A 23,056-nucleotide genomic window follows, 5' to 3' on the forward strand; every position below is an offset into this window, starting at 1 on the left:
AAGCACAGGAAACCAGGATTTACCAACAGCATTCCCACAAAGCCAAGGCTGCTGCTGCAGTGGAAAATCCCTCTCTGTGAACTCTCTGAGAAGGTGCCCATCCAAGCAGCTCATGCATTGTGCCTCGTTACTTCTGGGGTTCTAGCAGGACAGTGAACCTGACTACTCTTATGATGAATTTTGGAAGGGCGAGTCAGTGGCAGTGCAATGATGGACATGTGAGGGGTAAACAGGCAGAACAGAAGAAACCTGTGTATTTGCACACAGAAAAATACCAAAAAAAAAAAAAGGCAACCAACATATTATGCCCCTGTGCGCCTCAGTTCAGTGCTTGCATTGAAAGGAAACAGCAAGGTGGACCGTTTTAATTTTTTTTTTTTTTTACATTTTTAAGACAAGACCTATGCACTGCTCAATCTTTTCTTGATTCTGAGCAAAATAAGCATGACAGATGCAGCTTAATACTTTATAGTAAGACATGCTACTCACTACTGATTATTTCTCCTTTAAGTATAATTAACACTAAAATCTCTCTTGAGCAGAGCTCATTTTGGCTGTTACTAAGACACATCCTACACAATCAAGTACAATAATCTGATATAGATATATGAACACACTCTTAACCAAAGCCAGAGCATTTAATTAAAAAACCCTCAACACTGTAGGAGGCTGAAGGAATTGTATGTATAATCTGAAAACCTTGAGGTATTTCCTTTCAAATCACGAGTTTTTCAACATTTTAAGGGCACAAAACTAAGGATACCTTGCATTAATCTATCACAGCTACAATGAACTGCCTAAAAAAGAAAGAAGATATTAAAGTGAAGCAGATAGCACCAGCTCCCTCCACTCTTTATTTTTAAGGGAATTAATTTCTATACAATCCACATGCGTATCCATTTCCTCAGTGCCTTGACAGAGGAGACATCAATTCACTCCAAAAGAACAAATCACAGTGATTAGCTGTAAGGCATAACTGAACTGTTGCACAAAAGACTGTGATTGCTCAAGATTCCCAAACCTTGGATCCCCAAAGTCCCATCCCACAGTCACTTGTGTAAATCTGGCGCAGATAGTTCACATAAGAGATCAAAAAGGAACAAGCAGATTAGCAAAAGCAGATGTGCTGTTGTAAAATGCACAGACACAGAACAAAAAACATTAAAAATACACCACTTTTCATGAGAGGAGGTAAAATGGTACCCAACCTCAAATCCATGAAACAGTCAACTACTCCCTGTAATTAAAGCTACAGGGAACTAAATGCAAAGCAAAAAAGATCCATCCAAGAATGACCAACTCTCAGGAAGGACACTGATAAAAGCCCTCAGAGTAAGTTCCCTCCCTGCAGAAGCCTATAAACAAAAAAAAGGTAGTAATTTCTTTTTCTCTTTGTCCTAAGTTCAGGCTGTGAACTCACTCTCCAAGAGGGTGAAGGAAGTCTCTAGGGAAACAACAAAGTCTATGGAGTGCCAAGAGCACAGTGCTTATTAAGCGTAACAGCCTTGCTGCCAGCTTTAAGGACAGTACAATAAAATACCGAGATGAAAGAAACCCCTGAGCCCCTAAAAAATTTTAAGAGAAGACATTTTTCTTCAAAGTCTGCTCAAAAGATTCCTCACCTGAAATAGCTAGCTCAACTTTCAAAATTTTTTTTCAGTACAAGCAGTGAGGTAAGAGCTGTGAAGACAAACCAGGATTGGCACTTGTACGCTGCCCCAACACCACCTGCTCTGCAAGGAACTGTGCTGTAGCAAGCTTTTCTACCCATTCCAAGCAGAATTTACCAATTTTTATTCTTAGAGCAAGTCTTTTTTTGGTTTGGTTTGTTTTTGTTTTAATCCTTTTTCTGCTGCTAGGGTCAGCCATACAAATTTCACCTTCTCCCAGAACATTTACCTTTTGGTAATGCAACAATAAACCTGTACTGGAGTAAAACTAAAGGCTGGGAAGCTGCCATGAAGACACCTGCAAACCACTTAAATGGTTGCTTCACAGATTATACCTACAGATAAATTCCTAAATTAAGTCCTACTGCCTGCATGGGTTTGTAATAGATTTTCTAACCAAGCAGCAAACTAGATTAACACAACTAGAACATGCATGAGTGACAATCACTGTGCCAGTCTGCTACCACCTGCATTTTTACATGTATCTCCTCAAAGAAAGTACAAAACTATCAAAGCTGCCTTTGTTAGAACCCCATGTGTCCAGTTTAACAGGCGCATCTCACCTGTTATTCCAATCACTCTGGTGGGTAACCACACAGCAGAAACTAAGAAATAACCCATCACATAAGTGGCAATCCTACTCTCGTTAGGTGCTGACCAAGAGTGCTTTTACTCTATAAAGACAGATGCCCTGTCTTAGTAAGGAGGTACACCACTGATGCCAGTGATCACAAATACTCTGCTTTTACAAAATGCCACAGCCCTGTAAACAACATTGCACAAGACATGGTGCTACATGGTGCAACATGGTGCTACAACACATGCCACCCCTCAGTGCTTGTCTTTAACAAGAGGGTCGCAGTTCAGAGTCTAAAATTCAGAGCACTAAAAAAATATTTGGTGTTCTGGATTAGAAGGCCATCAGTGGCTGCAGCCTCCTACCACCTGCACAGGTGGCACTTAGTGACAAACACACCTGTGCATTGGGAAGTAAAAGCCAAAGGCACATGTGCTGGCCAAAACAGCTCATTCACAGCTAAATGGCAGGACTAAAAATAAAAGCAAACAAAGCAGCTACTTCACTTCTTCTGCACCGCAGTGTAGCATTCTCAACACACAAAGACTCAGCAGAGCAGACTTTATTTCCTGCCTTATGATCCTGTGTAATTAACAAGGCTTAATTTTGTTCATTAGCTGAATAAAAAAGTTAAGGCCACAATAGAATGCAAAGTTCTGAGGATGTATCAAATACTCCAATGAAATTAATAACCTTTCACTCTATCTAAACCACAGCTTTCTCAAGAGAATATTGCCAATGCTCACTGCAAGCAGGAAGGACTAGTCATTCCCACTAAGGTATTTCCAACATCAGTGTCTCATAGCTTACATTTTCCCTTGAAGAAATGTAAGCAAGCTTGACACAAGGAAGTAGGCTGATAAAAACAGCCAAACATACCACAGGTTACACATATGTAATTCCTGGTTTCCCACTGCCACAGTGTTCAATCTCCCTTTTCACAGCACCTCACCATTATCCAATTTACATTAAAAAAACTTTCTGGTGTGAGTTACAGGTGTGTGAGTTAGAGCCAAGGCAGACTCCTAAGGGCAGTTTTCTCTCTACTCCTTACCACTGGATTGTCTGGTTTATCTCCAGAAATATCTCTACACGGTCTAGTCTCCAGAAAACACTCATTTTCCACTACTGCTTTGCATGTTTAACTCCTAAGGGTTTCTGCCAGCCTCAACCTGTGGATGTACCATCAACACCAATTTTGTTAGAGGAACACAAGCACTCAGAACAGAAAACGAAACTTACAGGTTGTACACCATCACTTGCTAAAGATGCTCCAAGACTTTAGACAGTTTTTTCTTTAAAACAGATGCTCGTAATATGTGCATTTAAGAGTACATGCTTATAAACAGCATTGCCAAAGAGAAGGAACACAAAAAACCACATCCAAAATACCAATCAGTGAGGGAAAATGGCTAAGTGATGAAGTGCTGCAACTGAAGCAAAGCCATTATCCCAGTTTAATATTTCTTACACATTAGAACAACACAGCAAGTTGCAACTAGAGACTAAAATTATGACAGCCTACACTTCTAAAGTTTAAGACTTAACAGTCAAGGAAAAATAAACTGCATGTTTATTTCTTCACTCTTAGACTATTGTGAAATAATGCAAATGTAAAAGAAGGTTGTGAAACCAAACTAAGGCATGGGACAATCTAGAACAGCTGTCCTGCAATTCATCAGCCCTCAAAACTCTCATGGATCTTGTGAAATCAGAGTCAAGAGTTGATATTTTCCAGGTTCACTTACTACCAAACAAATTATCAGCTGTCCTTCCCTTTGACCCAGAATTAGATTTGGTTTTTATCTTGTATGTGTAAAGGACAGATGTTTTTTGTATCAAGTTGTTACTGTTAGAGATCTGAAGTTTACAATGGCCCTCAATTCAAGGCCTGTTCTCAAAAAATCCTGTACTATTTAGAGGCTCATACACAAATATGTCTGACTTTAAGCCAACACAACCACCCTTCCAAATAAGGTTAGCTCTATGTGTTTTACCCATCACATATCCAAGTTAACCACTGCTAATCCATCGCATCCTTTTGATCAATGATAACAACCAGTCTCCCCTCTCTGCATCCCATGGGGATGAGTTCCCCATCCTGCTGTTCTTCCTGGAAAGCATCTGCTCCTAGACCAGAAGAAGTCCATTATCTTCTAATCTGTCTCTCCGCTTTTTGTCCAAGCCATCAGTTTTTAACACCACTGTGGTACAAGGGATTCAGAATTCACACTTGTCCCAAGGCCAGCCTTGTGCCACCAGCTGCTCCAAGCCACTCTGTCATTCACTTCCTCAGGGTCACCTTTTGCTTCCTACAGCTGTGATGCCAACAGCAACGTTCCCACCACACATCCTGCTCCTCAGGCACCATCCTATTCAGCCACCTATTTTCAGTTCTTATGGTTAGGAGCATAAATACACACAAGACATGTGCTCAAAGGGTAGAGTTCTTTAGAGCAGAGATAGTGATTCAATACATTTTTTTTTTTTGGATGCACATTTCTACTGCTGTACCAACAGCAAAAGACAATTACTAGAATGACCAAATTCCAGCAGCTGTAGGGAAACAAAGCATTTAACTGTAGTGGAGGAGGAATGTTTAACCACAGGAAGTTCACTATTTATCTCTCACTATAAACATCCTCTGCTGGCCTCCCCAAACAACTTTCACTAGGGCCTGCTTGGCTATTTGTTTTTTATGTCCCACTGCTTGATTCAGAGGTTAAAGCAATCTGAACACCCAATGCCTGGAGCCGCTTTAATTCAACCTATTCACAGACAAAACTTTTCACAAGTGACCACAAAAGGCAAGCCACAGCTATTAATAACAATGTGCACTTGCAGTGCCTTCAGGTGTGACTTTGGAAGGTCACCAGAACAGTTACCTTGGCTGCACCAGTGCCACCAGCTGTAAAAGCTGACTGCTCAGTAGGCTGCACACGGACACAACTCCTTGAAGACCTTGTACCACACAGACTAAAAGAACTGGCTCTTCAAAGCCCTGTGACAGCTAAACCCTGGCACAGCTCAACAGATTTCTTCTTCCCCAGACAACTGTAGTTGCTACAACTTCTAGAAAATCACACTAAAAGCAGCTAACGCAGGGAAGTCCTTTTGAAGACAAATCTGCCGAGTCCTCAACTGGAAGCGTGTACAATTCTGCTCATCCACCTTCTAGAATGATAAAGACTAAAGGAAGTGCAGATTAAGGTCAGCAGCACAAGCAGGACAAAAATCTCAACCAAAAGAGACAGAAAAAGTTCATCTTGTTTAGCCAAGAAACTCAGAACACAGAGTGATTAACTTCACTTTTCTCACTGCAAAGCTACACTTGAGGACAAGAAAACCACCTCCACTTTGAACTGGTATTTTTGGAGCAGTAACATCCAACACAGTTACCTGAAGCAGCAAAGAACGGGAACTGGTCAACCCAAGGCAGCTCCATCTGGGCAGTCCATCCTGAGCTGCCACAGCACAGCTACAGCACCCACAGGTCACGCTGCCTCACCAGAACACAGGGCAACGCAAGGTACATGGAAATCTCAGGGAAAAGGAGTCTGCAACACCCTTGTATGGGAAAAATTATGAAGTGTTCTCAGTTTGCTGAAACAAGATAGATGGTTTTATCAAGGAAGAGTAACTCGTGCTCCTTTGCAGGCTGTTCGTAATTCTTACGCATCACAAATGACTGCAGACTTTTTATGGGTAGGGCTCCAAAAGGATTAAAAAAAAAAAAAAAAAAAAAAAAAAAAAAAAAAGAAGGCAATCTTCTAGTAAAAGGCGTGGTTTTTTTCATTTATAAGGGGTCTCAGGCATTAAACTTATAGAGTCCAACAAAAAAAAACCACAGGCATGTGAAATATTTTTTAATTTATAGTCAAGTGAAGCTAAATAATTCTGCCAAGAAGACGGTGTACATTGTCAAATTACACGACTCATATGCAATTTTATTCTTGGGCTTCGGGAACTTTTTTGTAAAACAATTATCTGCATGAAAGCTATAACAGATATTACTCTGTTTGGAAAACTGATGCCAAATTAAGGCTAAAATGCAGCAGACTTCTTAGCATGTTTATAAAGCACTTATACACATCTTCTGACCACCATCCTATTTCACCATTCATCTCAACCTACTATGGTTCAGAAGCTGCAGTAATTCAGTTCCCACAGAAACACACTCCTGCCTGCTTGCCCAGCACACAACAAGAAAAGTTAGGGGTGGACTGGGTTTGTTTTTGGGGTTTTGTTGGTGTTGGTTTTTTTTTTTTTTTTTCTTTGTGGGGGAAGGGTTTGGTTTTCTTTTTTAGCAAGGGCTGAGCCAAAGCAAGAGCAAAGAGAGCCAAGGCTGCAGCCCATGGACTCCTGCCACACCGGCAGAGCCTCAGCTCTGTCAGCACAGCCTCTTTGCATGACAAATACAAACAATTCTACACGACAAAGCCCCTTTTGTCTGCAAAACTGCCGTGTACCGGACTTCAGTTACTTAAGTAAGGGGGGAAAACGAAAGAAAGAGGGGAAAAAAACAACCTGTGAGGCAAAGTTTGTTAATGAACTATGGTTTACAAACGCCACAGCCGAAGTCTTAGGAGGCTGACGACTTGGTTGGCTGCACCTCAAAATATGGGAAGTCATTAACTCACGGAACAGATGGGCTGATACAGCATTGGCCTTAAAGGGGAAAAAAAAAAAAAACAACCCACAAAGGAACACAACAACCAAAACAAGAAGACAGTGACATTTTTAGGCCTCTCTCCAAGACGAATATACTGACTATAAACGCTCCCTGACACCAGAGCGTCTAATAAATAAAAAAGCCCAAACAAACCCGCAAAACACCAACGAAAGCAACCAGAAAACACATTCCTTCCAGCCGAGCTTCCCTGCCTTCCGCTGGGCACAAAGCCAGCAGCTCCGGGGCTCGACCCTCCACGGGGGGACCGCGACCGCCGCCCCTGCAGCGGCGACCGACCCAAAGCGCCGGGGCTCGGCTGCATCCCCCGGCCCCCCGCGCCGCTCACCGCCGCGCTGCGCGCTGTGCCCCGCCGGCAGCCCGTTGTCGTAGGGCTCCCACGTCTTCTGCAGCGGGTTCTGCGTGAGCTCCCGCGCCGCCGGCGCCGCCGCCATCCTCGGCCGCTCCCGGCTCCCACCGCAGCGGCGGCGGGCGGGGCGCGCCGGGGCCGCCCCCGGGGCAGGGCCGGCGGGGGAAGCCGCAGCCCCCGCGGTGCCCCGGGCACCGGGAAGCCGCCCCGGGGCCACCGAGACTCCCGCGGGAATGTCCCGGTCCCCTCGGCAAGGGTGGTGCTGCGAGCAGGTGACTGCGCTCCGTGCCGGTGCTGCGCTGCTGTGGCTGCGGGGAACACCACGCTGCCTCTGAAAAGCCTTTTTGTTTAAAAAAAAAAAAAAAAAAAAACCAAACCAAACCAAAACCTAAATATAGAACACCCAGGGAGAGTGCAGTGTGTTTTAAGTCATGCATTGGGTGATACATTTTTCCAATTAAACTCTGTTTTGGCCTGGAGGCTAAATTAATAGCGATGCAGAAAAACAAAAATGAACCATAGGTTTCCTACATCCTATTTGGGCTTCCTCCCCCCCGCCAAAAAAAATCTGTTAACAAATGGCCCCGGGAAGCTGCAGTGGGAGCAGTGGTTTGACTAAACACGACACCCAGCTGTCACCCTTTCCACATCACCTTTATAGCTTAGGGAAACCCACTTCATTAACTGGCCTGAGCAAAGCCCTAAAAAGCTCAATATTTCACATATATACTTTATATATAATAAAATATATACTCTTTATATTTTACAGAAAATAAATGTGACATGATGAAAATACGGTAGTGAAACGCAATACACACTTTCATTATTAATCACTCCATTATTATGACACTGGCCTAAACACAAGTGAAGGCCAGGACATACTTTCTTTTTTAATACTAACCAGACTCTGATCACCTGAGGATTATTTTAGTTTTTCTGTTCTTTTACAAGCTAAAATGTACATTTCTAAACAACAAACGATCAATTCTCAGAGACATTTGGCAAGACACCTCTGGGAGGGTCAGTACTGTTTTTCCAGAACCATGTTTGCTTGACCTGGTTTTCCCTCTGTTCCAAGTCACTTCCTTCTCCCCAAGACCGATTACAGTTTTCCACTGTAAGTGCCCTACACTATATTTTTACTCAAGATTTTCATCCTGATTTTGTTGTGGGGCGGGACAGAGGGGCTACAGGGGTTACATTGCAAGGGTCAGAAAACAAGGAGCAAGGAGAGGGAGGTTTTGAATGCTTAAAAGCTTCTTGGTTTCTTCTGTCAACTGTGTGTTTACTTCCAACAGTTGCCCGAAGAGGTGTGAGCGGGAACAGTTCAATCTCTGTCCCAGGTTTACTCCAGCAGTCAGTCTCCTGTGCACACACGCAATGTTACAACACACAGATGACAGACTCCAGGGTAGAGTCCAGCACCAGGATGTCCCCACGTCACCCTCCTGTGATCACAGCCAGGCCAGCACCAAGATCCTCCAGCTTCCCTAGCAATGCCTCCAGTAAAGCCAGGAGAGCCCACAACACGCGTCATGTTAACAGCAACAAGAGATTAATAGGAATGCTAATTTATAAACAGCGCTTCTCAGTTTGTTTTACATACATTAAGTAGAAAACTTATTAAATCCTTCCAGTATCTAGAAACAAAGTTTGTACTTCCTTTTGCAAATCCACACCCTGCAAAAGAACTGGAAGTCCGGTCACACACCTGCCTCGAGACAAGAACACTTCTCTGATGGGATGATTTTTCAGAAGTCTGTGCGATGAATGACGATGTTTCTAAGTCTCATCCTCAAATACCAGGCACACGGCCAGTTAATCAATTCCTTTCTACTCAGGCAGATTCAAACCAGTGGCAGCTGCACAAAACTTCAGTTAAGGGTTTGTCCAGGTGTCTGAAATAACATTAGAGGTTTTCAGAGACACCTGCTAGCCTTTGTTTTTGTGAGGCAAAGAGTTCAGCTTGTTTGACGATAAGCTTATGTGATTATGTTGTATTCAAGGGTTAGTTGTTTTGTGGTTTGTTTTTAAACCTCAGCGCAGTAATGAGCTATTTTACCAAGGACACAGACAAAGCAAATACAGAAATCTTGTGCTACTCCTGAGGTCTCGTTTCAAAACATGGTTTACAAGGGCACTACATTCACTTCCTAGGAAAAGACAGAACAAGTGCTGCTTATTAGATTCCCAATAAATGACAGAAATCACCTTCTGCACAGTCTCACTGCCATCAGCTGCTGACTTAATGCAAAGGCTGGAGGAGCAGAGCTGATGCCTGCAGGTGAAGAGCTGTGTTTGCTACAGAGAAATCATGAAGAAGCCTTTCTGCCTGGGAAGGCTTTTACACAAAGCATCTGCTCTCAGGGCCATGGTGAACAGAGAGCTTACCTGAGAACCCACCTCTCTCCAGAGGCAAAACATCAAGGGGAGGGGCAGTCTTGGAAAATGAGCTGCAGCATGGGAATAACGTGCTTGAGCCAAGTGACAAAGTTACACTCTTTCTCTGGAAACAACTGACAAGACAGGAAACCTGGGGTTTAATGCCTACATCAAATGGTAATTATTTATAAATAGGGAGAAATAAAAGAGACTAAATCAAGGTTTCTGCTTGATCCTACAAAAACCCAACTTGTATCTGTGATCATGCTGCAACATATGACAGCCATATAATCCAAGGTTCGCAATACGTGCAAGTAACTTCCATGTATCTCATTTGCCTAGCAAAGATACCACTTTTTAGTCTGACTCCCCATAAAGTATCCATAAACCACACAAGATCTCTTCCTCCCGTCCGTCCACCATCTCTCTGGCAGCACAAGCTCGGTACCCGGAGCAGGGGGAGAAGATTGCCAGTCCCGCAGAGGTGCCCACGCCCTCAGCAGCCCGAGCACCCGCGGCTCACGACAAACCCACCCGCGGGCCCTTGTGCAGCGCAGGGGATCCGAGCCAGAGCTGAGGGCCAGCACGGACCTGCGGCTCGACAAAGACATGGGCACAGCCAGCGGTGAGCCAGGGGGTTCTGGAGCGTTCCGTCACTGTCCTGCATGGCCCGGGGACACACCGGGGACACAGCGGGGACACTCCTCAGGCTCCGCGGGGGCAGCGACCGCCCGCGCCGCCAGGCGGCGCCCTAGCACCTCCGCGGGCACTGCGCGGGCGCCCCCTGGTGGCTGCCGCGAGCAAAGGCACCGCCCCGGCACGGGGGTAGGAGGGGGATACAGAGCCCGGGATAGGGGGGGGACACGGAGCCCGGGATGATGGGGGGACACGGAGCCCGGGATAGGGGGGGGGGGACACGGAGCCCGGGATAGGGGGGGGACACGGAGCCCGGGATAGGGGGGGGACACGGAGCCCGGGATAGGAGGGGGGGGGGGACACGGAGCCCGGGACGCACACACCCAGCCGGGGGGGAAGGGAGACACGGACACGCACAGCCCCGGGGGTATGGGGGGACGGGACACACGGACACGCACAGCCCCGGGAGGGGGGACGGGACACACGACACGCACAGCCCCGGGGGTGTGGGGGGACATGCACGCAACTCCTGTGGCCATCCCAGTGCTGAGAACTCTTCTAAGCCCGCCCAGCCGCCCGTGGCCATACAGTTCTCCGGGAAAAATTAATTCCCTGTTACCCTTCAGAAAGGCATTGTCACAGCCAAGTGACCCCGTGCCAAGAGATAGCAAAGCTTCACAGAACTAAAATACATCAGGACCTGGCTTTTAAGCATGCATGGTAGAGTCAGAGTTTACAGAAAGCTACAGGGAAGGAAAGCCCATCTACCGGCCCTGAGTTATTTCTTAACCCAAGTGAAAAAAAAAATATATTGGGAGGAGTGAGTCCACCCTCAGAACCAAATATCACCATTTCTTTCTAGATCTTAAACACCAACAAATTACATTTCATCACTAATCTATTACGTCAATTTCTCTGAAGTACTTCTCCTTCCAATAAGTCATGGGATATACTTTGCAGTCCCACATTCTCAGCTATCTACTCTGACAAAACCCACAGTCCCTGACCTCTACACACACAACTGGCAATGATCAGCTGGGAAAAATCTAAATCCAAACCCTCTCTATTGCAAATGGCAGATTACTGCTCCAGCTCAAAGTCACAGGAATTAGGTTAAATGATCCCATCTTAAGATGGGCATCAGCATTTTCTACATCTGGCAATAATGAGAGGGGGTGAGATCAGAGTTTATGTTCTTATCCTCGTTTAAGAAGGTGCAGAGATAGGGCTGTGAGGCTCTCCACGTACCAATACTCAAAAAGACATCACCGCTAGCACAGCACCGGTTTTGTTTCAGCACAAATTGAGGAGACACAGAGGAACACGGACTTTGCAAAGATCATTGCTTATGGCTGCTATTCAAGAAATATAGACACACACCAGCACAGCCTTCAGCCACACACATATCTTACGCACCCAGCTCTGACATCCATCCAAAGCTCCCCAGTTTCTCATGGTTTGGTCGGGTCTGACCAGCTAACAGGCAGTCTGCTACACTGCATCACAATGTTTGCTTAAAGCAGACAGGATAATTCCTGTTGAACTTATAACTGATTTTCTCCTTCAATGAAAAAAAAAAAAAAATCAAATGTACCTTCAGCAGGCTGGTGGCAGTCCTTCATTGGCCAAAATCTATGCAGCTGGAAGCATCACCCCAGGACAGCAGCGATCTAATTTATACAAGGCTGTTACAACACTGCAAGCCAATGAGAGGAGTCAGTGACCAAACACACAACTATGCTTCACCCTTTCTGTTCACAGGTAGCAACAGTCCAGCATTTCAAAACTGGGTTTCAGGTGGAATGGGAGAGAATTCTCCCCACTCAGCTGATGTGAGGCACATTGCTGATGGTTTTGGGGGGTTTTTTTTACCAAGTATTTGTTGGAGTGCTCTTACATGGTGAAAAGACTTGTAAATGCACCCGGTTTCTTCTATAATGACCCAAGCTGCTGCAGAGCAGCTGGGACACTTGGCCTGTTCTGTCACATCCCTTGTTACACTAAGACCTCAGCAGGGAACAGACTGTTCTGCTCCAGGTAATTCCCATATTCCTGAAGTGCAGGTCAAGCCTGGCAGGTTCTTCCTCCCTGTGCAAGAGAAGTGCCTAATGACCTGCCTAAAATACAATGCCCTTCTGCTCAGAATCTTGTGACCTCTGTAAGCCAGGTACTAACCCAGCCTTGCTATTCAGTTGCCAAGGAAACCCCCAGATTAAGGAAGCTGCACCAAGAAAAAGCACCTCTCTTCCTCCCTGGGCCGTTCCTGAGCTCCTGGATGAGGACACAGAGTATGCCTTGGGAACAGTCATCCTCCACAAGAGATCCCTCAGGAGCTAAAAGCTTCTCACAGAGCTTCCCACAGAGAACAGACTAAGTTCTTTGCCATTCAGAGCTGAGCAAGAACAATGAGCAATCAGGACAGAGAGATGCAATGCTGGGTTAGCAGAGTGACATACACTGTGACTCACACCTTCTCAGCACAGACTCTCAGGACACTTTGTTACATCAGCTTCTTAAATGAAGACTTCCCATCTCATCAAGGCCACCTATGGTTCCCCTCCTCAACCCCAAGCGCCATCCTCCTTTTTGTTTTCCCAGAGTCTAATATGCCAGGAGTCAACCCAGCAAAAATGACAAATAGCCCACTAAGTCCCCAAAAATTTCAAGCATGCCACATGACGAGTTCAGCAGGTTCCCCAGACCACCTCCACAGGTCCTTCCATTTGGGACTTGATTCCAAACCAACTGAAATCACAAGGGCCAGGCCTTGTGATACACGGCCCTAGCACTTCCTCCATTTCTTCCAAGCAACAAGTAAGTTTTATTAGCGGCACCATCCACTCCGTATCTTATTTCCTATCACTGCCTAAAGGGAAAATGTTTCAGTTGTCTTGGAGTAGACTGTTATCCCAAAGACAAGCAAAAATCCATTAAGAACTCTGAAGTAAAAGAAGAATCTGCTCTCAGCAAGACACGCCTTCAGAAATCATTTTGTAAGAGTTCATTTTACTACCAGATTTCATGGCTATAATCAGTCTGTCAAAGAGATTGATAACAAATAACCAGATGGAATCATATTTTAGGTGAGAATAAGCTGCTACTAGGGACAAGAAAAATCTTCAGTACTAACTGGGGAATAGATTTAAACACCCAAGATCCCTCACAGACAAAGCCATATAAATACAGATACTAAAGAGATTCCTTGAACTGAAACAAAATATTCCTTAGCATAGATAAGGAAAATAATTCATCCAAACAAAAAATGTTCATGTCAGGGAAATCAGCAAGAAAACAAGTTCCTATCTCTTCCAACAACCATCAACACATCTGATACAAGGGAAGATCTGACAGGGTTCGGGCACTCAGGAGCCTCACACCACGCTTATTTGGCTGGAGACAGATAATTCCCACAGCAATTTGCTCTTGCGGTATTTTCCTCATTGTCTACTGAAGCATCATCAGTTATTCACAGTGCACGCAAAGCAATGAGGTGTCCCTGAGAGCAGTGTTCATGTGTGGCTGGGTTCCAGCACGGTTGTGTTTTCCAAACCATGACGACCCAACCATCAGGAAACAAGCACCAGCCACACAAAGGTTTTATTGCAAGAATTGTACCAATAAACTCTTGGATCGCTTTCTACAGAACTCACTCCTTGCATTGCAGGAATATAAACTATCAGGGGAGATACCTAAGATTACTTGGGCAGATACAGATTTATCAGCAGAACACATTATCCTCTCACCAACACATGGACTGCATGAGAACCACAGAGCAAACGCTGAGACTCACAGACACAGCAATATCAACTAAAATAACATACACCTTGCCACAATGTCACTCTGTTCTTTGGTATCTTCATGTGAACCATTCCTCAAGGCGCAGCCATTCTGAGTATTTTCCTTAATTCCTTATGTTAGTACAGATGTTTATCACATTTCAGAATGAATAACTGATCTCTTTTAAATGTGGTAGAAATTTAATGTCTGGAGATAAACCCTTCTGATGAGATGCTGTTGTTTTCACACAAGGAAGTTTCCAGTGTTAAGCCTGGCATTAGGGGTGGATTTCAGGCTAGCCTGCATTAATTTTGTTTGTTAAATCTGAAGGAAAAATCACTAAATCTTTAACACCTTCAGTCCAAGCAGTCCTCTCCCACCTTTACTTCTGAGAGAACACAGAAATTATCTCCCTGAAAAACAGGCAAGATCCTCAAGTGGTGCTTCCAGGTATTGCTTAAAACTATTCCCATCATCACAGAGTTGAGCAACATTTCAGATCTTCCTGTTATGATGCAACATAAAGGAAAGATGGTATCCATTATTCATGTTTTCTTAGTACAACCCAGAGTTAAAAAGCCCTTTGTAGTTAAACCCTCTTGCCAGGGTTACCAGGGACTCAAAACTATTTACATGAGGGGGCCTGTGCTTGTAAGAAGTGCAGCAGGAGGACATCAAAACACACAGCATTTGCACAAATTGCCTATTTACACTCACATGTCCAGGGGTTAATCGCAAATCCCGGGTTTCCAAGATGGCAAGTGCACTGAGGAGAGTCATTCCTGCACATTGTTCTGGTAGAACCTGATGCTGTTACTACAGCAACAGCACGAGCAGCCTGGCACAGCCCCTGCGTGGTGGGTGCACCCTCAGACACTGCCCACCTCCCTGCAAGTCCACCTCAGTCACCTGATATCCGTCATTCAACCATGGAAAGCAAGGGCTGGATTAATCTGCAGTGCTTGAAAGAGAAGGGAAAACAAAAACACACCTGGGAATGTCTTTGTGCCTCGAACCTGCTTACAAACAGCCGGTGCTGAGCAGACTGAAAGTGCCCCTACCACCTCCAAGTTCCCTACTCCTTTCCAATCACCAAGAGTATTAGAAAACCTCCCCAGTTCTGAGTTTGAATTTGCAGGTATGAGTAGTAATGTAATTAAAGGGAGCACAAGAAGAGGGCTGACAGATTTAAGTACAACAGACAGCCCTTACGCAGGCTGACAGGCTTATGAATTATGCTCAGCTGCTTTTATATTAGATATTTGAACATTTCTTGTGTATACACATCCTCTCTCCTGTCACTCAGCTAGGATCCTATGAATCCCACTTGCTCATAACAGCAGGTCTAGGCTGCTAAATATTAAAAAAAAAAAAAAAAGATAAAACAAGGACCAGCTGCCTTCTCAGAGCAGAACTAAAACACTTTACACCATCTTTAAAATCAAACGCTATCAACTGACTTCGGAAGTCCACAAGCGCTGTCACTTCAAAGGGAAACATCTGTAACAACTTACTACACGCATCAGGGAAGTCATCTGATGAGATGAAAAAGGAGAATAAACTGACAACAAAGAGTACACAAAATTTGCATGTGATTCAAATGTATGGAGTACACCAAATCAGTTTTTCAAAAATCTTGAAGGCTTCGGGACAGAGCTACCTGTAAGATGGCAGCGCTTTAAAAGACAAGAGATAAGAGAACTTAGGAAGCACCACCCAGGGATTGGGGCGTGGAATTCCGAATAATTGATGGGGAACTCAAAGGGGAAAAGGCAAGGAGGAAAACAGCCACTGGGCTGGGTGACAAACCCTCGGAGGTGTCGAGTGAATCTGTGAGTCATCAGCACTTAATAGAAGTTGAAGCCACGTGAACGCCTGGAAAAGGGCACTGGGAGAAAAGAGCAAGACAAGGTCAAACCGTGGGAGGAGAAGGAAACGCTGGACCAGGAGGGGGAAAGAGCATCACCAAAGACAGAACAACAACTCATTGGAAGCAGCAGGGACTGTGCAGAGGTGGTGCAGAACAGGAAAAAAACAGGGGTCTGCAAACATTTCAGTGACATAAATAACACGTAAATAGAGAGAAGCACCCAAAGCAGCCCTGGGACAGGAGAGGCTGAGGGAGAGAGGGTACAACCTCACCTTGTAAGAGGAACTAGACTTCACTGAGAGCCAGAACAAATTTTAAAAAGGGGGACAGGACCTAAAGATCCAACAGAGGATAGTCCAGCCTACCTTACAGAACAAGTAGGCCACTGAGGGAAAAGCCCATGGCATTGGAAACAAGAGCAAAGAGGAACAGGCCCAAAGTCCGCTCAGTTACACTTGGGTTCCTGCATTTCCCACAGGCAACAGCAAAGCAGGTTTTGTGAAAGTAAAGAATAAATCCGTCTGGAAAGCCAGCATGGAAAACTGACACTGACACAAGGAAGAAAACAACTCACAGCATATGCGACGCCAGCTGCTGCTGGAAATATTCTTAAGCTCTGTGAAAAAGGAGGGTATTCATCCAAATAAAAATACAGGCAAACCAGAGCAAAGCTTCTCAGAAGCTACCAGTGACAGAATTTATAATAAAAGAAAAAAAATCATCCTAATTTGGCAAGCTGCAGTGAAGTCAGGTAGTCTAAAACAGGACCAAAGGGGGAAAAAAAACCACAGGCCAGACACACAGATCTAAATCACAGTGAATCTCAGTATTCAGAGCCTCCAGGGCAGATTTCTCATTTTCTGTGCATTTTGCAAGTAGACTTAGATGGTTTATCAGCTTCCTGAGACTAACAGGATCAATGTGCAAATGAGGAAGCTTAATAAGAGTAATAACATTATGACAGCCAAAATAATTGAATTTACAGAATGCAGACAGGCTGAACAGCACAAACACTACACATTAAACTCTTGCAAGGTGAAACATTCACTAAGTGAGGCTCCAGCATAATGTTAGTAAAGAAACCTTCTCTTTAAAACATATTAAAGAAAAGCAGCCCACCTGAATTCTCTCTATATTAAAAAAAAAAAAACCTTTGGCTCAACACAAGTGTGCCCCTAGAGAAAATACAAAAAAATATTCAGGTGCACATGCGGCCATACGCCATCACATATGGCATAAGGGAGAGACTGGCATCAGAATGTACAAAAACACATTCCAAAATTTAAATATCAATTGAAAGCCCAACAGGATACAAAACCAGAAAACAAAGCAAGGGAATCAGAAGCAAACGAGCAGACCAGCCCTCACACTCACCACCCCCAGCAGAACACCAGCTGTCCAGGACTGCTGGCTCCAGACACCCCACCCTGGGCCGGTCTGTGCCTGCCCAGGTCCCCCCTCACCACCAGCGACAGCTGAACCTTCTTTCACACAGGACAGAGGTCTTAGAAACATTAGTCTTCCACATTTTAATGAAAACTGGCTAGCAGGAGTGAAGAGGTGCTCTACCAGTGCTCCCAGGACACACAGTGCTCTGAGCCGGTCCCATCAGACCTGGGACTGACAACAGACCAGCCCAAATCCCTGGAACTGGCCCGGCCTGGGGGAGAAAAATCACTTGAAACCCCAAGACATAAATCTGTGGGAGATATCTCTTCTGGACCTGCTTGGATTTTTAAGCTCCTCTACATGCTCCCAAATGGAGCATTTCTCAGGGAAAAATAAAGAATCTGCAAGATCAAGCTCCCACCACAAATGAGTAAGGACCTCAGCAGTAACAGGGCTGCTCCCCCTCCTCCTCTGGCCCATCAGACCACCTCTCACAAGCCATGAGACATTTTCTAATTGCAAGAGGTCACAAACCCCTGAAATCTCCTCATTGTTTTGGGGAAACCACTTTCACATGGGTGGCAGAAAAAAGCCCACAAAGTTCTTTTTTTTTCCCTCCTCAATGCAGAAGGTAAATGCTGCACAGCTCGAGGATATCAACAGGGTTCCCATGAACAACAAACACTGCTTGTTATTAACCAACAACATCAATTAAATTTCCAGGGATATATGACCATGAAAGGAAACTTAAAAGGAAGGAAAAGCCAGCCTTAAATGCAGAGTGTCAGTGGTCATTGGTCAGAAGCAGTTTCAGATGCATTAAAACAGCTCAGGGTGGTTATGCTCCTTATGTCAAAAGAGTGGGTGTAGTCATATAGAAACTTTTAGCTATAATAAATCACCACAAATATTTAATCTTTCCATGTTTTGACTTATACTACCCACTGGCAAACTGTACCTAACCCAGACATGAGGATTTCTTGCTGCTTAGGGAAACCTCCCCATTTAGGCACCTAAAACAGGCAGGATCAAACCGAGCCCCTGCAGCGCCAGCCCAGGCTGAGACAACTCACCGAGTCTGCTGCTGCCTGCACATGGAGAAATCCCTCACGTGGGAATCCACTGCCGGAGAAGCAGCAGCACGAGTGGCTTTTCCGAGCGAGGCAGGAATAGCACGTCCCAGCCATTTTTAGGTGTCACTCTGGTGACGGGCACCAACCCCGCGGCAGATCTGGGGCTGCCGGGGGCTGCTGTAACTCTCGCTTAGAGGAGAACACTGCCAGGGAGCCTGGATCACACGGCTCCCCTGGCAGTGCCCAAGGCCAAGGCTCAACGTGTGAAGCCGGCTCCACACAAAGACACGGCACCATGCAGAAACACTTTTTTTTTTTTTTTTTTTAAATAACTACTCAGAAAGGAGTTCAGGCAGCTCTAGCTCACCTTCAGAGTCAAAAAGAGAGGCAAGAACTTAAAACCTTTTTTTATTTTTTCGTTATTCACCTTTTTTTATATCTTTTCCTGCTTTTTTTCTACTCGTGCATGTGAACGATAGAGTAACATACTGAATCACCTGGAAACTAATGCCATACAGGCATTTCAGAAATCCAAGTGCAGAAATTACACCTTTAAATTCCATGTTTCAATGTAACAGGCACATTATTTCTACAGGGGCACTCATGACAAATCCCTCCCATTTTATTAATAAAACATTTGCAAAACATCCTTTTTATCCATCACATGGGTACAAGCTAGTTGCAATTAAGAGACTCATCATTTGTATTCATGGCAGCTCAGTGCTTCAGGGCTTCAGGATTAATTCCAGTGCATTACTTCAGACCCTTAAATGTTGCAGACACCAACATCCAGGAGAGCTCCTCACCTAGCAGCTTCTCAAATGAGAGATAAGTTTGGCAGAATCAAAACACAACCCTAAAGGTACTTAAAACTGTACTGTTATAATAGCACACTAAGTTGACACATTTTACACAAAAAACCCAAGTATTTCTTCTCTTTGATACAAATTCACAGGCTCAGCACATCAGAGTGATTTTGGGGACAAGATATTATAGTGCCTGAAGGGGCCCCAAGAGAGCTGCAAAGGGCCTTTTGACAAGAGCATGGAGGGGCAGGACAAGGGGAAACAGCTTTAAAGTGACAGAGGGCAGGGCTGGATGGGATATTAGGAATAAATTCTTCCCCACAAGGGTGGTGAGGCCCTGGCACAGGGTGCCCAGAGGAGCTGTGGGTGCCTCATCCCTGGAAATGTCCAAGGTCAGGTGGGATGGGATCTCAGCAACCTGGGATAGTGGAAAGTGCCCCTGCTCATGGCAGGGGGTGGGGACAGGACGAACTTTAAGATCCCTTCCAACCCACATCATCCTGTGATTTTACCTCAGTAGGTAACAGGTCCAGGAGATTAGGATTCGTAATTAGTGAATGATTACAATACTTGGGGCCAGGTTTTGGCAGGCACCCAGGAAAAAGCCTGGTTTGTAAGCCACCCTGGCCCCATGCTGGAACCTTATCAGAACACCCCAGGCCAGCGCTGCCCCTGACACTGCCCCTCTGCACGACCAAACCGTGCCCAAAACCAACCCACCACTGCTGGAAAAAACAACCTGTGTGAAGCAATGCGGGACTCTCTCCTGCAGTCACACTTTGAGTGCCTGGTAAGAATCTAATGAAATCAGGAATCAGCCTAAATTACTTAATTTTAGATGCCGGAGAGCCCAACTAGACAAACTAGGGAGTTTGGAGTTGATTATTCTCTTTTACTCCCTTTTACAATTTAATTACTTAACCTCTTATGATCTCAGACACCACAAGCCAAGCACTTTGTCCGTGAGAAAAGGTTAACAGACTAATTATTTCTCGTATAATTGGAGAAAATGGCTTCTGGGGAAAACTTGTGCAGACCCAAGGAGTCCTGCACTTCTCAGGCTCACAGCTGGTGCCTCCTCACTTGTATTTTGAGAATTTTTACCCTTTCTACTGCACTGGCCTTGTGACTCTTCCCAAGAAGCCCCACCCAGGGTGTGGGGCCACAAGCTTACACCACATTCAATGAATTAAAGGAAACAAAAAAGAGAAACAGCACAAAACATATAGAGTGGGAAGGTGGGAATACTCCACCAGGTCATTTCTTTCAGAAGAAAACCAAAGCATTCCCCAAATAAAAGATCTTTTCCAGCACTTCAAGTCTAAGATTTGTATTTATCTCAAGGGAAAATCTGTGGCCATCATACGCAGAGGTTAAGTCCCAAGGAAGCCATGCAAGTCCAGTGAGCCATTCAGAATACGTCCATAGTGCTTCACCAGCAATTAAATACTGTCCACAAGTTGGATTTACCAAATCTCTTACTCACAAGAGCAGAAGAACATTGACGCAATCAAACTGAGAAAAATACTGGTGCAACCAGGCTGCTTTTGGTTTTTTAATTGGATGGATGATACATTAAAAAAATGAAGTGCTGCGATCACTCAATTCAACAACATCCTGGTTGATGGTAAGGGTTGTATTTATAAATCAGGACATTTTCATAATAAAATGTCCTATTTCATAGCAGATCCTTCCTCTGAATGACCTCAAGAAAGTTCTGAAACCCAATCCTTCCCAAAATGCCCTCAGCTTTGGGTCCTCATCCTGCACAGCTATCCCTACATGAATGCTCTCATTAGATGATGCACTGATTTAAAAGGACTGGCATCTTATGTAAAGGGATGTTATTGCCCTTAATTGCAGCCATAATTATGGGAGTGCCTCGGAACTGAGTAAGGTCACATTAAGCAAACTTACTGGAACTTTGCAAACTGCTCTGCAACACACTGGACGAGCATCAGGAGTCCCACAGTGGGCATTTATTCAGTCCCACCTCCAGCTCTGTGCAAAGCACCACAAAATCAATCCATCCTATACGGAATTGCTGCAAGTTATAGTTGTTTTAGTATGTTTTTGCCCCAAATGAACTAGTTTCTCTGGCATTTGCCAATATAAAAAGTTTAATTCAGAATTAATGTCTTTAAAGATCGAAACAATCTTAAAGAGCCTTCAAGTTGCTTCGGTATTAAAGTCTTTATTTTCCTCCTCACATCTCAAAGAGCCACATAAGCACCACGGACCTGCTACAGAGCCAACAAGGAGCCAGGTGTTGATAAGAGCAGTGAGGGCAGTATCCAAATTCCCCTGGCACAGCCAACAAGTCTCTGCTCATGAAAGACACCAGCACAAGCAGTGTGGGAATGACCAAAGGGACACTGAAGGGGTTTCAGTTCAGCTACAAAGCAATGGCCATCACCACGTTTCAACAGCTGAATGGGGGTCCCCTCCTAGTCCGAGAGGTTCTGAAACACCAGCCTTACCGAAATCCCCTTCCATGCCCTTGGCTGGAGTCAGGCATGGAGGAAGCAGGCAGCTGCCTACTATAAGGCTGGCAGAAGCAAAGTGACAGCTGTAAACAAGAGCAAGCCTGTGACTCACCGGGCAGGAGCCACAGCCACTCGACGACACCCAGTTTTGTGTGGCACCAGGCAGCTCAGGGTCCTGGTCCCGTTACCAAACCCAAGTAAAACAGCCCTCACTGCCACATCCATCTCTGCCGCCCTGTCCTGCCCCACAGCAGCAGCAGTGCCCAGTTTATCTTCCAGCCTACATAATACAATTTTCCTAGAAAGTGGGGAGATTATGTCCAAACATAACCTTGGCTGAGGCTGTGTTCAAAGTTTTGGTGCGCTTGCGTCACAGCTGTCACCCTGTATTACACAAAGTGCCTCATAAACATGCCAGACCTCGGTCCCCAGGGAGAGACAGCCCTTTCCAAGGAAGGCCCCAAAGAGCCAGCAGCCAAATCTCACGAAGGAAGGTAAAGAAGATGCAGATTATGCGCTTTTTATGGAGCTGCCCTTAGGAATACGGGAAGAAGAGCTAACCAGTTAGATCGGTATTTGCCAAAGCACTGGTTTTACACCCTTCCTCAGCCAATGGAGAGCACCAAGGCTTGGAGGAGTGCGATGTAAACCCGCCTTCCTACAGACAGTTAAAAAAAAAAAAAAAAAAAGTCCATCGCAGCAAGGCAGTCTCCAAAAATAACTCGGCAAGTAAACAGCTGCTGGTACACTACGATTCTCTCTTTCCACGCCACATCTCCCAAACCCTCCTTCACCCAGGGCCGTTCCAGCAAAAGCCGCAATTCCCATTTCCGACCGGCCGAGCTTTCTGAGATGCCGGGCACCCTCACTCCTCGGTGGAGCCGAGGAGGGGAAAACCCCGACCAGGGAGGCCCAGGAAAAACACCACCTTCCCCTTTCCGCGGGTCTCTCGGGGGCTCCCCGTGGGCGGGCAGCCGGGGGCGGGAGGGGGGCTGGCGGGAGGCCCGGGGGTCCTACCTCGGCAGCGCCGGCCCTGCGGGCAGCGGCCGCGGCGGCGGCAGCCCCACATGGGCGGCGGGCTGGGCTGCGCTCCGGCGGAGGCTGGCACGGAAGGCAGGGGCGCAGGGCCGCGGGGAGCCCCGCGGAGCTGCCCGCGGGTGTGCGCGCCCCGCGCGGGGCGGGGCGGGGCGGAGGGAGCGGCCCCGGGCAGCGCCCGCCCCGACGGGAGCTCCCGCTCCGCCCCGCCCCGCCCAGCTCAGACCGGGGGGAACGCCTGAGGGGCCTGAGGGGAGCGACTGCCGCCCCTCGGCTCCTCACCGCGCAGACCCGGGGTGCCTGAGGGACCTGAGGG

General features: G+C 45.8%; 1 protein-coding gene across 5 annotated transcripts in view; it reads right to left on the bottom strand.

Annotated features, from left to right (window-relative positions):
* Positions 1–22,804, bottom strand: part of LOC120758437 (6-phosphofructo-2-kinase/fructose-2,6-bisphosphatase 4) — a 51,069-nt gene extending 28,265 nt beyond the window's left edge. For 2 of the 5 annotated variants that reach the window (XR_005702886.1, XM_040076668.1), the window contains exon 1: positions 7,266–7,388. Coding sequence is in view for 4 of the 5 variants with exons in the window: in XM_040076668.1 (XP_039932602.1) it covers positions 7,266–7,371 (106 nt within the window). In the remaining variant the exon portion in view is untranslated. Of the gene's footprint in view, positions 1–7,265; positions 7,390–11,898; positions 11,942–22,722 lie in introns of those variants that run through there. The other 3 variants (XM_040076669.2, XM_040076670.2, XM_040076667.2) reach the window with 3 other exon arrangements.
* Positions 22,805–23,056: the final 252 nt, after the last annotated feature.

Source organism: Hirundo rustica, chromosome 12 (genome assembly GCF_015227805.2).
Source record: "Hirundo rustica isolate bHirRus1 chromosome 12, bHirRus1.pri.v3, whole genome shotgun sequence".
In the NCBI taxonomy this organism is placed as follows: Eukaryota; Metazoa; Chordata; class Aves; order Passeriformes; family Hirundinidae; genus Hirundo; species Hirundo rustica.